Source organism: Camelus bactrianus, chromosome 12 (assembly GCF_048773025.1).
Source record: "Camelus bactrianus isolate YW-2024 breed Bactrian camel chromosome 12, ASM4877302v1, whole genome shotgun sequence".
Classification (NCBI taxonomy): domain Eukaryota; kingdom Metazoa; phylum Chordata; class Mammalia; order Artiodactyla; family Camelidae; genus Camelus; species Camelus bactrianus.
In genome coordinates, this window is record NC_133550.1 from 28,156,687 (window position 1) to 28,173,596 (window position 16,910).

At 45.7% G+C, this 16,910-nt stretch overlaps 1 protein-coding gene across 1 annotated transcript; it reads left to right on the forward strand.

Annotated features, from left to right (window-relative positions):
* Positions 1–428: 428 nt before the first annotated feature.
* DYRK2 (dual specificity tyrosine phosphorylation regulated kinase 2) lies at positions 429–14,116 on the forward strand. The gene is made up of 3 exons (XM_074375095.1): positions 429–912; positions 1,472–1,620; positions 8,537–14,116. Exons 1-3 carry the CDS (start codon positions 864–866, stop codon positions 10,142–10,144), a joined length of 1,806 nt encoding a protein of 601 aa, XP_074231196.1. The 5' UTR covers positions 429–863; the 3' UTR covers positions 10,145–14,116.
* The last annotated feature ends 2,794 nt before the right edge of the window (positions 14,117–16,910 follow it).

A 16,910-nucleotide genomic window follows, 5' to 3' on the forward strand; every position in this document is an offset into this window, starting at 1 on the left:
TGTGAGCAGCCATTAGGTTTGAAAAGCTGAAAATGCATTTGTGTTTGGGGGCGCCCTTGGAAGGGGAGGGAGGGGTCTCTGCAGCGATTTCGGTGGAGGTGGGAGGTAAGAGGGAAGCAGTGGTAGGTAGGCGAGGGGTCCTGCAGGGGCTGGCGAGGCCGGGGAGGGGAGAAGGTCGTGGGCTGGGGAGCTGAGGGGAGCGGTGCAGATGGCCGGAGGGGGAGGCGGAGCGCGAGCTGCAGAGTTTTCCGGGGAGTGGAGAGGTGGCTCTGCAGATGACTAGGGGGCGGGGGAGGGACTCCGGTGGCTGGCTGGCGGGGTGGGGGAGGGGTGTGTGCCAGAGTGTGCGGCGCGGCTGGGGGAGCCCGGGGGCGGGGCCTTCCCAGGGGCGGAGGGAGTGGGGGCGGGGCTGTCCTCCCCGGGCGCGCGGGCGCCTGGCGAGTGTGCGCGGGGGCGCGCGTGCGCGGGTCGGGGAGGAGGCTCCTGAGCGAGTCGGCAGTGGCGGTGCAGCCAGCTCCCCCGCGTCCTATGTGAGGGAATCGGGGAGGCCCGCGGCGCGCCAGGGAGGGCGAGGCATGTGCACGGGCCGGGGGGTGCTGCAGCCGCCCGAGGAAGAGGAGGACGGCGGCGGCGGCGGCGAGGAGAGCGGGGGGCTCGCGGCGGTGGGCCCGGGCCGAAGGGATGCAGCGGACTGTGTGTGTCTGGCTGTAGCTGACGCGAGGCGGCGAGGAGGCGCCGGAGATCCGCGAGAGGGGCGACCGGGAGGTGGTGGCGGTGGCGACCGCGAGAAGTAGCAGCAGGACAGGCGGCGGCGGCGGCGGCGAAGACGGCAGCCCTGAGATGCCTTTTCCTCTCCAGCGGCCATGTTAACCAGGAAACCTTCGGCCGCCGCTCCTGCCGCCTACCCGACCGGTAAGGAGGCTCGGGCCCCGCACCGCCCCGGGCGCCCGCCCCCGCCAGCGTCCCGGTCCTGCCCTCGTGGCGCGGGCGCCCGCTGCCAGCGGGACCTCGAACAAAGTCTGCGCCAAGACTGGGCGCCGCGGGGTCCTCGGGCGGACGGCGCGCCCTGGCCTCGGCTCCGCTCATTGTTGCATGCGGGCCCGGAGCTCCTCCGAGCGCAGCCGGCGGGGCGGGGACTGTCCCGGGCCTCCCCCCACCCGGCGCTCAGCAAGGCGGCGGCGCCTGGGTCGGCAGTCCAGCCCTTCTCCCGGCTTGGGCCGCCAGCCCTGGCCCTGCCCAGCTCCCCTGCGGGGTCGTGAACTCGTTCGCGCGCTGGGGCCCGACTTAACTTTGCAGCCGCCAGAGCCCCGCCCGCGGGTGCGCGCCGGGGATCCGAGCCCGGGCCTCCTGGCTCACCCCCCGGGAGAGCGGGCTTCACAGCCCAGAGGGGTGGGGTGGGGCGGGGCCACGGGGTCCGGGTGACTTTCTCCCCCTTGACCCTCTTTTGTCTCCTCCCGCGCGTGGCTGCCAGGCCGAGGAGGGGACAGCGCCGTTCGTCAGCTCCAGGCTTCCCCGGGGCTCGGTGCGGGGGCCCCCCGGAGTGGAGTGGGGACCGGCCCGCCCTCCCCCATCGCCCTGCCGCCTCTCCGAGCCAGCAACGCTGCCGCTGCAGCCCACACGGTGAGACCCAGCCTACGGGCGGCATGGGGAGAGGGAGGCAGGAGGGTTTCGGGGCTCCGACACCCGAACTTGTGCGGTTCTGCCGCCTGGAGAGGAGAGAGCAGTCGAAACGCGAGTGTCTCCACGCCCCTGGCCAGTGGCCTCTGGGACGCCGCCCTCTGGAACTTGGGCGAGCCCAAAGCTGCAGCCACAAAGAATGATTCGTGGCGTGGGCCCCTCACTTCCCATCCGGAGCCCGCCCACCCCTGCGCTCTTCTTCCTCGGAACTTCCTCCCGGCCGCTTTCCTCCTCTCTTCCTCTTTTCCGTCCTTGCTTCCCAGAGCGCCTTTCCCTGACCCGGTAAACATCCCTCCCCCTCCGCCGCCGCCACCACCACCACCACCACGTTGGGTAGTGGGTATTTATAGAAACAGATATGTCTTAGGGGACAGCCAGGCCGTACTGCCCGGAAAATCGATCCCCCAAAGAGCTTCCCAGGCCTGGCTCCAGCCAGCAGGGAGCACCGCCAATTGTCCCCCGCGTGTGGAAGCATGTTTTATGAGTACTACAGGTTTGAGCACAGCAGAAATTGTAATTAACGTTAACGAAAATAAGAGCCCCAGCAGCAGTCACAACAAGCTACCCCTGTAGGATTCTGCATTTGGATATTATTCCAAAGGAAAGGGCCAGCTTTGCTTGGGAGGGAGGTGGGAAGGGCAGGGCACCTGACAGGTGCTGTGGTCCCTCAGAGGGCCTAGAGGGCGAGGAGAGCCCAGCGCAGCGCTGGTGGCAGCAGAGATTGGTAAGCTAGACTTGACTTCAGCATGTACCTCTTCTCAGCTCCCAGAGGTCGTCCTTGGACAGAGGCTGACAGCCTAGCGGAGGTGTGCCTTGGAGGAGGTGATGGTTTCCCAGGTCTTATTTACCATTGGCTCTTTCAGAGGAACGGCTTAAGATGGTTCTGTGTGAGGGGTGTTTGCTAGGGATATGGCTTTGTTTGCCAAGTGAAAGTTGAGTTCTTGTAGAAAAGGCCATTTCTAGCCTACAGGGGAACGGCTCTGAGGGTCATGAGTTACGAGGAAACTTGTTTATCAGGGGAGGATTTGTGAGAGGATGGCTAGATTGGAATATTTTCTCTTAGACCTGGACATCTGTGTACAGTTCCATAAGAGTGTTTTCTTGTTGTATTTTCTCTTTCTCTCTTTCTGTGTTTGTCTCTCCTGATACATCTAAACCCAGGGGCTGAGAATTCACTACACAGAAGTTAACCAATCTGTTGGACTGTGGTTGATGGAAGAGAATCTGTCAATAGGCTGTTGATTCTGTGTAGTAGAGTTGAATGTCTCTGTCACAGTGACGTTTTAGTTGAGGAATTGCTGATGGTTTTAGTGTTTCAGTTTGGTTTGGAATCATGTGACAATTTGGAAAATACAACATCCAGTATTTTTCCATGTGGGAATGTAATCATGTGACTTGGTGTTAACCTGGGAAAGACAGACTACTTGGTTTGCATCTGGATCCTAGTTTTCTAAGGGGAGTTTTACTTGATCAGAACGTCTTTACAATTGAAATATGTAATGGGATGATAGAAAACGAATGATGTCTTCTGGAGGAGCAGCCCATCGTGGACCAGAAATGAAAAGATGAGTGGGTGCTTCTCAGGACTTCTAGAGATGGTGCTTATATTTGGCTGTGACATCTACCTGATTTACCTGTTTAACTTACCTAAACTTTAGTACACTGTTGATTATTAGAGGCTTGGTTTTGAAAGTGTGAATTTGGGTTTCAGTAGTTGTTTAGTTTTGATTTTATTTGCACAGCACTGCAGACTTCCTAGACTAAGCGACTAAAAGGACCACAGGGTTTACCTGGTGCTACTCTTTCATTTTACAGATGAGAAAAGAGTCGGACAAGTGAACTGGTTTGGTCAAGATTCCTGAGCCAGTTCCTATCAAGGCTGGAGTTAGAGCCCCAGCCCTCGGGAGTCTAGCTTGAACATACTGCTTGACACTGCTAATTCTAGAAAATTGTATTAGTTTTGTTATAAGTGCAAGAACCTTTGCAGATCCATATTCCCATATGTCTTTCAGGTTTTTATAAGTTTTTAGTTTTTAATTCCATAGCAGTTAACAAATAGGGAGAGCTATTTTCGGATGAGTTGGGGGAAAGGGCATTAAGGAGAGGAAAATAATCTTGTCATAAGTTTTTTGCCCATATTTTCCCTTGTAAACAATGTAGTCAACAAATATATGACTATAAGGATTATAAACTTTGGAATTTATCTAATGCATTGCTCTTTTGTTCCCTATCTCCATGAACATATTGCACACTTAACATTCTGTTAATTTCTGTTTGTCCTAAGACAGTACTCAATAACTATTTGATTCCCATTAGTTTTTTCTTTTAATTTAAGTTCTGAAATATTAGTGTTATATTACTTTCATAATGTTTTAATGTTTAAAGCACTCTCCAGTTACCAGTTTTACCTTTATAAAATAGTTGGGATTAAAGAAGAATGAATATTCCCATTTAGAAAACAGTAATGTTTGGGAGAAGAAAAAGGAGACATTTCACTCAGGGCCACAAACACTGTGTTAGTGCATTTGAGGAGGAGCTAAAATTCCAATCTTTTTGGACTCAGTTCTAGTCCCATAACACTGTACAGCATTTGTAAGATGATTTCAGAGAAATTTTAAAACGCCCAGAAATATTAGCACAATGAAGTATCTGCTTTTTCCCCTTTTATTATTGGAAGAGATTAAAATGATCAAATTGGCTAGACTATTGTTCTTACATAATTTTTAATGCTAAAATATTTTATGGTCAAAGAGGGCTTTTGGAGGTCTCTCTGCTTTAACCCATACATTATAGTATCTAACAGCTGGCACTCATTCAGAGTGTATTTTTAAGTTTGACAGGCACTGTCCTGGGTAGGCACTGGCAAATAGAAAAAGTGAGTGAGACGTTTTAAACATCCTTAAGTTTCCGGTATACTTCCAGCATATGTATTCTGGAAATGTTTTGGTCTTTCTAGGCCCCCCCCACCCCCACCCCGGCACTTTTATACGTCAGTTAGTTGTGCTTCTGAGCCGGGTTGTGATTGTAGAGTCCTGCAGTCCTTCAGGCTTGAAATCCTCCTTTACTTGAGCCTCTCTAAGGAACCTCCTTAACATCTGGAAAGTTTTTAAGATTCTTCATGTCATTTAGGTGTTCAGTTGATCTGTTCTGCTATAGGTACTCTTTAATGGGCTATCATTTGCCTCCAAGTTCTGCTGATGCACTGTAAGCCTAACATCTTGTGACTTGGGTCCCCAGGGACAAGTCCCAATTCCCTGGGTGTTAACTTCATGTTTTCTTATGAAGGTCCAAAGGTAGTTCTCTAGAATAACTCAGAGGGGTGAGAGTTAACAAGGAGTTACTGACATGTGTTCTTCCATTCAACAGATATTTACAGAGTGCTTACTGTATGTTTGGGTTTGTGTCAGTAGGGACTTGAAAAGATAAGAGGTGACCCCACCCTGGAATTGCTCACAGCCAAGTGGGTACGTCAGGTGTGAAAACAGGTGAAGATGAACTCGGTGTTTGAATATATCAGTGCTCCATAAGCACAGTGGAAGGGACAGGGAGGTGAGGACTGAACTGGACATTGAAGGTTGAGTAGGAGTTTACCATGTGGACTTGGTGAGGAAGGAGATTCTAAGCAGTGTTTGGAAGGGACGATAATTCTAGCCCCCCTTTACTCAGTACTGTACTAAGCACTTTATACCTTTTACCTTTATTAATCCTCCTCATAGCCCTAACGAGGTAGCTGTGTTACTTTCTTTTTACAGATACGGACACTGAAGTTCAGAGAGATTAAGTAAATTGCCCAAGGTCACACAGTAAGTGGTAGAGCTGGGGTTCATTTCCCATGTGTCTAACTGAAAATCCCTGGACTCCTAACCATTATGAAACATGACCTCACCAAAAGCAGAGGAGCGTCAAAGAGCGTGGTGTCTCCATGGGTCCTGGGGAATCCAGTTTACTATTCTCAGAGAACATGATGGTGGTAGATGGTTCTGGAAGGACTCGGGTCATACAGGCTTTCCATTTTAGAACCTCATATTCTTGCCTGTAAGTTCTTGTATTGTCTGTGGGAATGGGGTGCCTTTGTGGTCCTTGAGCAAAAGCCAGGGTCCCAGAGTGACACTTCAGTGGTAACTCCAGAAGTACCGTGGAAAGAAGAGGTTTGAGGAATTCAAGACTTGGAAGCAAGGGGACATGTGAGGAGGCTGCTCCAGTTGTGGCAGTGAGAGGCCACAGGACCGCAAGGTGAGGCAGGGTGGATGGAGAAGAGTTAGGTGGAGAGAAACGATGAGGCCTGACGGTGACTTATGAAGGCCCAGGAGACCCGGAGATGGACTGAATAACTCTGCAGAGGAGAAGCCTTTTGCTGACCGGTAATTGAGGGTTATGGGAGGAGGAAATGGGTTTGGTAGAAAAAATTGTGAGTTGAATTTGAGTTGCTTGTGGGAAAGGCAGCTGATCCATAGTTGGAGACAGGGGGTCTTGAGCTCAGGAGACGTGGATTGGGCGGGTCTGAGCTAGAGGTGCGGATGTGGCAGATGTCAGCCCCAGGGGGGTGGCTGCTGGAGCCCTGGCTGTAGTCACGGTCAACCAGAGAAAGTTATGGGAGTGAGAAGCCACGGGGCAGTGGAGGCTCGAACCCTGGGAAACCCTAGAAGCTTCCTTAGTTGCTGCCGTGGAGGAGACCAAGAGAAGGTTGTTGGAAAGACAGGAGGTGATCCAGTTAATTGGTAGACTCTTTGGTTGTGGTCACTCGGCTTTTGTGATGGTATTTGAAATTATACAGAACGTTAAAATTGCAATTGCAGAAAACTGAAGATAGTTTCTGAAGCTCAAAATGTTTTGCTTTGACCTGTTTTTTAGGAGTTCCTAAAGCCCCAAGGTTAATTTGTTCCCAGTGAAGCCTCATGCTTTTTGTAGCACGGGTACTGGTAATGTTGGTTTTCCTTCTGAAATCGCTCCTGCTACCCTGAAGAGAGTGGTGCTCTTAAGGGACATAGATTTCTAATTTCAGGTCCTTTTATTCTTTGGTGCTTGTAAGACCGCAGTGGGGAGGAGGAGAGGTGCAGAGAGTGAGGCTTAGGAACAAAAAGCAACAGACAAGCCTGTACTACGTGTCTGCATACTCGAGACTTTCCTAATTCATTTTTATGAACTGCTCTGCTTTTGGCATAGAATGAGGATAAAATAACCTGTCCAGCTACTCTGACAGAAGATAAGTTCTCTTAGCACAGAGTATCGTCTAGGAGTTTAATAAAAGGGTTCAACTAGAAGTCTTCCAGAAATCTGTCTGTGAAATGAAATCCCTGTCTACGAAACCACACTTCAGACAGGCCCAAGTACTGTGCTAAATTCTACTTTGTTTTAGAAGACTGTGGAGAGAAAGCTTATTCCTCACATAGTCCCTGTGCGTGCTGTGCTTCAGTTAAAGGAAATTTGAAGGTCTTGGTCTGCTGGTAAGAAGGACTTGGAATTTCATTTTATAATCTTGGTAGTCCCAAACCACTCCCTGAATTACGATATTAGATATAGAGAGCACTTCTACACTCTTGGTGATATGTAAAGCCCAAGAGGTAGGATTTAGAAGGAGATAATGGGAAAAATACTGATGGCAGAGGACTTCTAACTGATTGTCAGCTCCTAAGGGGTAGGGGCTCGGCCACACGTGAGGCTAGATCTCAGCTAGACTAGCTGAGTGAGACGGGTTGTGAGTGGCAAGGTGATCTTTAAGGTTTCATATAAAAATCACCTAGTGGGATGCTTTTAAGACTTGTGAGTGATTGTCTCAGGTTGGCAAGAATTCCTAACTGGGAGGGGATTGTGGCTGCTGGTCCTTTCCCACCCCTCACCTCTTGGAAATAGTAACGCTTGAACAAAATCCCAAGTAGATTCTCAGTACAAAGGCTGGGTCCCCTTGGCTTACACCACCAGTTCTGTCCAGACAGGAATGTTGGGGAGGCATGTGTGCCTAAAATAGAAGTCGCTACTTTGTATTCCTTGTTGGAAAGCTGAGTATCCCAGCAGCCCAAGGAATACATGTCTTGAGAGAGCCAAGCCATTGACCAAAGGAGAGGCCCAAAAGAGGGCTGTGGTTGGTTTGCTGGGCTGAATGGCCTTAAATGGTCATCACAGTCAGTGAGGCCCAGAAACTTAAAAATAGGTTAGGGGTTTACAAGATACTACAGTGCATATCTACATGGGAATCTTTCAAGCCTAAAAGTACAATTTTCTTTGCTTCTGTATCATGCACTTTCCCAGGTGTAATTAGTTTGATTTCCAAGTAGTGGAGAAGACAGAGAATGAAGATAGTAACGTTCTCAGAATAGAACTAAATATTGGAGAAAGAGTTGTGAACAAGACTGACACGGCCCCTGCCCTCAGGGTAATAAAGAAGCTAGTAAATGAAGTGTGAGCAGTGTTAGGATCTGGGGGAGGGAGAGCCGGTATAGCGCCTAGAGTGGAACGTCAGAGTGGAACATCAGTGATACACCAGGCCCTGTGCTAAATGTTAGATATAGAATGATGAACAAGCGACACGGTCTCTGCGTACACCGAGCACTTACTCTAAGGACCCTGAAAATCTCTGGAGCAAACTTTGTTAGGTATAGCATTTGTGGGGTCCTATCTGGACCAAATTTCATAGCCCTCCCCAGATCCCTAACGTCCTTTTCCTTGATTTTGTCTGAGGCTGTCAGCATCATATCCTTGCTGCCTGACAAGGTGTTCCTGTGGTGCCTGCGTGCACAACGCTCTCCACTGAATAAATCTGATTCTGATTGTAAGGAGGGGTGGTGGGCACCAACTTATAAAATATCCCTTTTGAACAGACAGACCTCTTCCATTCTCTTGATGTTTTCTTTATGAATTCCAGATTGGCGGCAGTAAGCACACAATGAATGATCACCTACACGTTGGGAGCCACAGCCACGGACAGATCCAGGTTCAGCAGCTGTTTGAGGATAACAGTAACAAGCGGACAGTGCTCACGACACAACCAAATGGGCTTACGTCAGTGGGCAAGACAGGCTTGCCGGTGGTGCCTGAGCGGCAGCTGGAGAGCATCCATAGACGGCAGGGGAGCTCCACCTCTCTGAAGTCCCTGGAAGGCATGGGGAAGGTGAAAGCCACTCCCCTGACACCTGAGCAAGCGATGAAGCAATATATGCAAAAACTGACCAGCTTTGAGCACCATGAGATTTTCAGCTACCCTGAAATCTATTTCTTGGGTCCAAATGCAAAGAAGCGCCAGGGCATGACCGGCGGGCCCAACAACGGTGGCTACGATGATGACCAGGGATCCTATGTGCAGGTGCCCCACGATCACGTGGCTTACAGGTACGAGGTCCTCAAGGTCATTGGGAAGGGGAGCTTTGGGCAGGTGGTCAAGGCCTACGACCACAAAGTCCACCAGCACGTGGCCCTGAAGATGGTGCGGAATGAGAAGCGTTTCCACCGGCAGGCGGCCGAGGAGATCCGCATCCTGGAGCACCTGCGGAAGCAGGACAAGGACAACACCATGAATGTCATCCACATGCTGGAGAACTTCACCTTCCGCAACCACATCTGCATGACGTTCGAGCTGCTGAGCATGAACCTCTACGAGCTCATCAAGAAGAACAAGTTCCAGGGCTTCAGCCTGCCTTTGGTCCGCAAGTTCGCCCACTCCATCTTGCAGTGCCTGGACGCTTTGCACAAAAACAGGATAATTCACTGTGACCTGAAGCCCGAGAACATTCTATTAAAGCAGCAGGGCAGAAGCGGGATTAAAGTGATTGATTTTGGCTCCAGTTGTTACGAGCATCAGCGCGTCTACACGTACATCCAGTCCCGTTTTTACCGGGCCCCGGAAGTGATCCTTGGCGCCCGGTACGGCATGCCCATCGATATGTGGAGCCTGGGCTGCATCCTAGCGGAGCTCCTGACCGGTTACCCGCTCCTGCCTGGGGAGGATGAAGGGGACCAGCTGGCCTGTATGATTGAACTGCTGGGCATGCCCTCCCAGAAACTGCTGGATGCATCCAAACGAGCCAAAAATTTTGTGAGCTCCAAGGGTTATCCCCGTTACTGCACTGTCACGACCCTCTCAGATGGCTCCGTGGTGCTCAACGGAGGCCGTTCTCGGAGGGGCAAACTGAGGGGCCCGCCAGAGAGCAGAGAGTGGGGGAATGCACTGAAGGGGTGTGACGACCCCCTTTTCCTTGACTTCTTGAAACAGTGTTTAGAATGGGATCCTGCGGTTCGCATGACCCCCGGCCAGGCCCTGCGGCACCCCTGGCTGAGGAGGCGGCTGCCAAAGCCTCCGACGGGGGAGAAGACGGCAGTGAAAAGGATCACCGAGAGCACTGGTGCTATCACATCCATTTCCAAGTTACCTCCACCTTCCAGCTCAGCTTCCAAACTGAGGACTAATTTGGCACAGATGACAGATGCCAATGGGAATATTCAGCAGAGGACAGTGTTGCCAAAACTCGTTAGCTGAGCTGAGTCCCCCGATGCTGGTAGTTCTGAAAGATACGACATTGCTGAGCCTTACTGGGTTGAAAAGGAGTAGCTCAGACCTGTTTTTATTTGCTCAATAACTCGACTCATTTGTATCTTTTCAGCACTTATTTTAATGTAAGAAAGTTGTTCGTTTTGTTTTTATAAAATACATGGGGACAATGCTTTAAGTTTTTATACTTTCTGAAACTGTTTTTGTGTTCTAAAAGTACGATGAGCCTTACTGTATTTAGTGTGGCAGTAATAAACGTCAGTGGCAGGCCATTGATTACATCGTGACTGCCGCGCATCTACAGGTTGGTGTCAAAGACATTCGCTCTGTTCTCATGGGTCACAGTGTGTTCTCCCCAAGGTGACTGCCTCCCAAGGCCCCCTGTCTTGCTGCAGGTTCACGCGCAGGTGCAGCCTGTCCTGCTTCCCTTTTCCATGAGTTACCTGGGTGGTGGTGATTGTGGGAGGAGGAGGGGCAGGACAAAAATGAGAGTCTAAGAAAAACTGCACCTTACAGATTTTTTTCCCCTAAAATTAGTGCTCAGACAAAGACAAAATAAAATCCCCAAGGTGGAAATGCCCTGTTACCCTTCTGATATTCTAAAGTCCGGCCAAGCAGACCTGGTGGATACATGGAAACGTGTGTGTTCCTCCAAATTTTCTAATGCGATCAGCGAGCTGTTTCGCAAAGAAGACTCATATTGCAGAATTGGTTTTGCACCTAAATTTAGAAATGTATTCCATGAACTGTTCCTTCTCTTTGCTTTTCCCCTCACTGTTCCTCTTTCAACACCCATCTGTTGCTTACATCTAGGGTTTTTTTTTTCTTTCAAATACATATCCCAGACTGTTAATACAGAGAGAGACATTTTAGCTGTGATTATGACCATCGTTTCATATTCCAATTTAAAAAAGAACAGCAGCCTAGCTACTTAAGGTAGGGATTTCCATAGTTCCAAAGAAGGTTTAGCAGATTAGAGTGAGTTCACACTTTTCAGGTGCCGCAGGAAGGTTCTCTTAGCCTGGGAAAGCATCAACTCTTTAAAAAAAAGAGGGGTTGAAAATCCTCATCGTGAACAGGAGTCGTGCTTGTTCAGCAAGGCCAACTTTAACAACAAATTCAAAGGAGAGAAAATTCAACCTCAAGTTAAATGGTTTGACTTATTCTTTGCATCATTAGAAGAACCACAGAAATTGCATTCCTGTGTTTTGTTTTACTTTCGTTTGGATTGCACTGATTGTTTTTGTGGGAATGACACTTTACCTGGAAAAGTAACAGAGTTAGGTAAAAGAATATTTTCTCCTCTGAGTAATACTTATTTTCACAGTGAAAATTTCAGTATTTTATCACTAATGTATGAACAGTGATATATATCAATTTGAAGGCACGTGGAAAAAATTTTTTAGTATGTGCAATTTAATATAGAAAGATTTCTGCCTGTTTGGACAATAGGTTTTGGGTAGTATAAATTAGGATAAATACTCTTTTATATGCACAGATATTGTATTGCCTGTAAATTGATTTACAAGTACTTAAAGCATGGTCCCCAGTGAGGCCAAGAAAGTTTCCGGTTAAGTTCTTTTAATACTAATCCTCCAGTTTCTCTTACTTTAAAGAAAAAAAAAAAGTAGTTTTGAACGAAACACTTTACTTATCTTGAGGCTTTGTCAGTTGATGGTGGAGAAAAATGCTCAGGAAATATTACAGATATTTGCCAAAAAAAAAGTAGTAAGATTAGTTTATTAAGATAGTGATGTTGATATTTGCTTTACTATTTAAGGGTGTCACTGATAAACTGATTTGTACTTCTGTATTTAGAAATTATAGCTTCTTTTCCCTAGTCAAATTCTTTAGCTTGTACACATTTCTGTGTAATCTGTGGAAGTGCAATAATATGGTAGTAAGTTCCATTTTAAATGATGCTCACGTGATGATACCCCCAATCAGTGGCTTACAGAATTTTAAAGATTGCGTATTTATTATTAAAATGTTGGCTTAAAGGCATAAGAAGTGTAAGACTCAGTGTGGTGGTTTTGTAAAACCACGAGCCTCTCAACGACAGTTAGCACCTTTAAGTCATTAAAAGAAACAAAACGTAAAGGCTGTTTTCCCCTTGCGATGCTCCTCTTTCTGTATCCACTCTAGAGATTTTTCATTTTTAGTTTTAACTACATGAACCTGAGCCTGCTGTTAATATGAATTTCCCTATAAAATGATTATACATGTGAAAATTTATAAATGGATTAATCCTGCTTGTCTCCTCCCCCACCACACAAACCTGGTTCTTAAGATGCCTACAATGCATTTGTGACTAATCTTATTCACAAATGTAACCGGAAACTTTTAAGCCAAACTATAATGTGCAGTGCTGTGGGGCTCCCCCCACACCGCACCCCCTAAATACAGTGAAATCCTTTGTTCACAAGAGCCGCCACGTTCAGTGTTTAGTGATAGAGCTGCGTTTTAAAAATTCTAGCTTAATTATAATGTCAACAAAAAAGAAGAAAAGTGTTGCATCGTTGTGATTTTTAAATCATAAATAAATGAAGGGCTCTGATAGGCTACTAGGAGTTGGCTTGGAAACAGTCCTTGGTCTCACAGGTCACCGTTGTCTAGGGATGTCTGAGCTGTTTTCAGATTTAGGAATAGCACAGTGTCGTCTTGTCTTTGGTCGCGGTCTCATCTGGCTCCGTTTCTTGCACCCCCAGAGTGTGCATTACCACTTCATTGTATGGCTACAACAGTGGAACAACAGTGATGCAAGACAGTGTAGATTAACAGTAGAGGAGAAATTGTGCCCTTAGTGTTAACAATGTGCCTTTTGTTCTGAATGCCATGTTGTAGGGCGTGCATTTTTTGGCCTCTTTAACTCTTTGAATACTAGGCAGTAAGGATGGAACCCATCTCTGCAAAGATACATCTGTCTTAAACATCCAGTTACTTACAGGCCTTAATAGAAACCTTAAGGCGTGAATTGTCATCAGGCACCGAAAAAGGTAACCACTGGTTAGTTACACAGGGAATTCCTGTGTTTAAGGGGTTAAGGATGGTCTTTGTTGTATCTTAACATCAGACTGATTTTTTAAACAGTTTTTTTTTTTGTTATGCTAACACTAGGCAAAAATCAACTGTATTTGTAAAAATTTACCTCAAACCATTTAATTTTATAGTCTGATTAATCCCAGGGCATTTGGTATGAACCAAAGTGCATTCCTTTTATATGTGCCTGGCTCTAGTAAGGATGGCCAGGGATTTTTACAATTTGGGTGCAAGGCACTTAAGCCACTTTTAAACTTAATGGGTGGTTTGGAGTCATGTGGAAGGACTCCATCCGAATGTTAGGAAACACTAGGCATCAGTAGCATTGGGCCATATTGGAATCTTCAAAGTATGAATTATTTTAAAGAGAGCGTTCATTTTTGTAATTTTTTTCATCAAGAATATTCTGGTAAGCAGAAGACTTTTTAAAAAACAAAACTGATTTGGTTGGTAAAGGTTTTAATATTGCCCAACATAATGCTGTGGTAGCATTTAAAAAAAAGTATTTGTGAACTTGTTTCTTAGGGGCTTGTACATCTCTCTGCTATGGACATAGATAAAATTCATTGTACTTATACTCAGCTCAACTGCTACAGTAATGTCTAGGCAGTGGCTTGGGTTTTTATCGAGCAACAACTTAGACACGTGACTGTAATATGCTGCAACTGTGTGTACTGAAAATATGTGAAAATGGTTGAATGTGGACTGTGTATATATGTATGTAAAATTTTCTGTGAGATGCTGCTGTCGCCACTTAACATGGAATATGTTCTAGTGGATTTTAATCCTAGTGGCCAGTTCTATGATACTGTATGTATTGTACAGCTGATGACAGGAGTAAGACTGTTCAGTGAATATTTGTTAAATTTTATTGTCGTGGCCAGAGATAATTTCAGAATAAAATTTTAATGTCCTACCTTACTTTTCTCCCCTTTTCTAACTATAATTTTACTCCTGATCTATTTCTGGTATTATTCTTGGCCTGGTAGCCTGGAGAGAGTTTAGAAAACAAGTATTTTCAGCAATCACTTTGTTTTTATTAGTTTATTATAAATGTACAAGTTCCAAGTGAGCAAGACTGAAGTTTTAGTAGGCAACTCTTGCTTTTCTCGGGATATTCTATTTTTTACCTTTAGTATTTCTGTGTGAGTTTTCCTGTGTAAAGTCTCTGCTGTGTTCTCTATAATGTAGCTTTGCATCATGCTAGAACTTTACGTCTTTTCTTTTTTTAACCTTCAAGGTGATAGTTAAGCTGTGGCAGCAGAGTCTATAAATTATTTCCCACCAGTCTTCATTCTTTCCTCTACATGGGTTCTGGTAAATCATTCCTCTGTGCTCTCACCAGCTCCCCCATGTGCTTTTTAACGCTTGGGCTTTTGCAGTTCTTGTACTTGGTGGTATCTGTGGGTTACACTTTGGGGGTTTCGGTGGCTCCTGTCATGGCTGGGTCAGAAAAGCAAGCCCGTGAACTGCAGCTAGCTCACGATGTGTCAGGTTCAGTTAATACGAAGCCAGGAGTTTACTCACAGATGGCAGCGAGCAGGTGCTCTGGTGATTTGTCAGACATCGCAGGGACATTATGGCGACAAATATTTTCCTCTTGTGGAAAGAACTACCTCACATTTTTATTTACACCCCTCCTGCCACCAACAGCCAAAGAATTACTTGGTGTGGCTTCCTGCAGCAGAAGTGGGATTTGCTAAAACAAGGGCACACCGTGGGAGGTCCCAATCGCAGACCTGGGCTTAGCCCGTCCTATGCCAGAGACTGCCAGAATTGCTTCTCTTGCTCCTTACACAGTGAAAAAAATGCCAACCAACCAAGAAACCCAATATATTTAGATATAAATTTTTAAGAGGTGTGCACCATGTATAAAATTGAAAGCTGATGCAAAAGCAGCAATTTAATTTTAAAATAGATTGTCCAGGTTTGACTTACTCAGAGCAGATTAAATGTTCCCACTCATTCTGTCACCCAGACTTTTCAAAGCACTTTCTTAAAATTGATTTATGCTATATTCCACTTGAATTTCTGTCTCTTTTCCCTTTTGGAGTCAACAACTACACAAATATTCTTGGAACTTCAAAGTTGCCTTCCAACTAGCACTGGGGGCTGTTCCCAGCTGGCATTGGTACTGGTCTTTTAGAGAAAGGGAAATAAGTTTGATAATTTTCTGCTTTGGAAAAGAGCATTGAGAGAGATTTGAAGAAAGGGTATTTGTGGCTTTGTTTTGTTGTTCTAAAAAAGTTTGAATTACACTGTGTTTGTTTCCTTTGGGCCATTAGGCAAATAAACACTTGGCATTAATGATGCTTAACACCAGCCAAAATGAAGAATGGCCAGTATGTTACACGTACATAAGAAAATTGCGTCTTACTGCAAAGGATTTGTTTATTTGGTTTGACTTTGACTTGTTTTGCTGTGGTCACATCCTTAATATCTGTGCTTCATTTCATATATACAGGGGGAGGGGACATAACTGCCACGGCTTTGTATCTCAAGGAAGTTTACTGAGCAAACTAATGAATTAATATTCATTCCTCTGAAGAAAGCTGACATTTTAGAAGTATTAAGCAGTCATCTATAATAAGGAGCAGCAGGATATATTATAACTATCATGTGTCCCAGAGCATTGCTTCTTATGAAGAAAGCTTCCCAGACCTCATGGTATTGTATGAACATCAGTTCAACCTTACACATCCCTGTGAGCTGTAATTACCTTCATTTGATATTTGAGGAAACTGAAGTGACTTGCTCCAAAGTGACTTTGCAAAAACAGTTTGGGCCTCAGGTTGCAATCAGATAAAGAATTTTGGTCTTGGACAGTAAAGGAAAATCCCTAATTGTCCATCATGACCAAAAATTTATAAAGGGGAGAAAATTTGAGCTAACAGTGGGCATTGCTATTATTTGAATAAATTGTGTATTATTTTCCAGGAATGTTTTTTAAAAGAGGAGAAACTACAAAACAAAAACAAAAAACTGAGGATTAGAGCATCTTAATCTCTTTAGGTGCCTCTAATAACTAAAATGCATTGTGTACATAGGCCTCAGTTAATTTAAGAAAGAAGAACTTCTTATATTGCCATCTGTGGGGAGGTTAATTAATTATAGTAGTTTTATTTTTTTTTTGTTCTTGAAATAATGCTTTTTACATTTGAATGTATGAAAACATTTTTGATTCTACTAATTCTATTTAATTCTCAGGGATTTAAAGTTAAATTTTACTGACTGTAGCAGCAGGTAAATTTCTTAAATTCAGACTTACTCAGGTTTCCTCTCCTTTGCCTCCATATTTAAGAAAACAGACTGCCTGCTAGGGAAATACATAAAATTAAAATTCCAAATACAATTTTAAAATACCAAATTGTAAATAAACCAATTTTAAAAACAAAAATACTGTGTCTTTCCTTGCTTGTTATCCCAAATTATTTTCCCTCCTAAGTTTGAGGAGTTTTAAATACCTAGACTATTTCTTCACTTGAAAAAATGAAGTGTGTTATTTGCAGAACAAAAACCCATGAGCAGGCTTGGGTCATTTAAGTAAGAGCTTATTGAATTGCTTTCAGTTGTTTGGTGGAAAATGTGATCAGTGTACAAACAATTTATGTAGACTTACAGGAAATAAGTATGTGGGTAAGTTTGGGCTAACTTGTCATCCTTTTATCTGAAGAGTGATATCAAACCTAATTTCCCCTTTCCCTAGAATTCAATT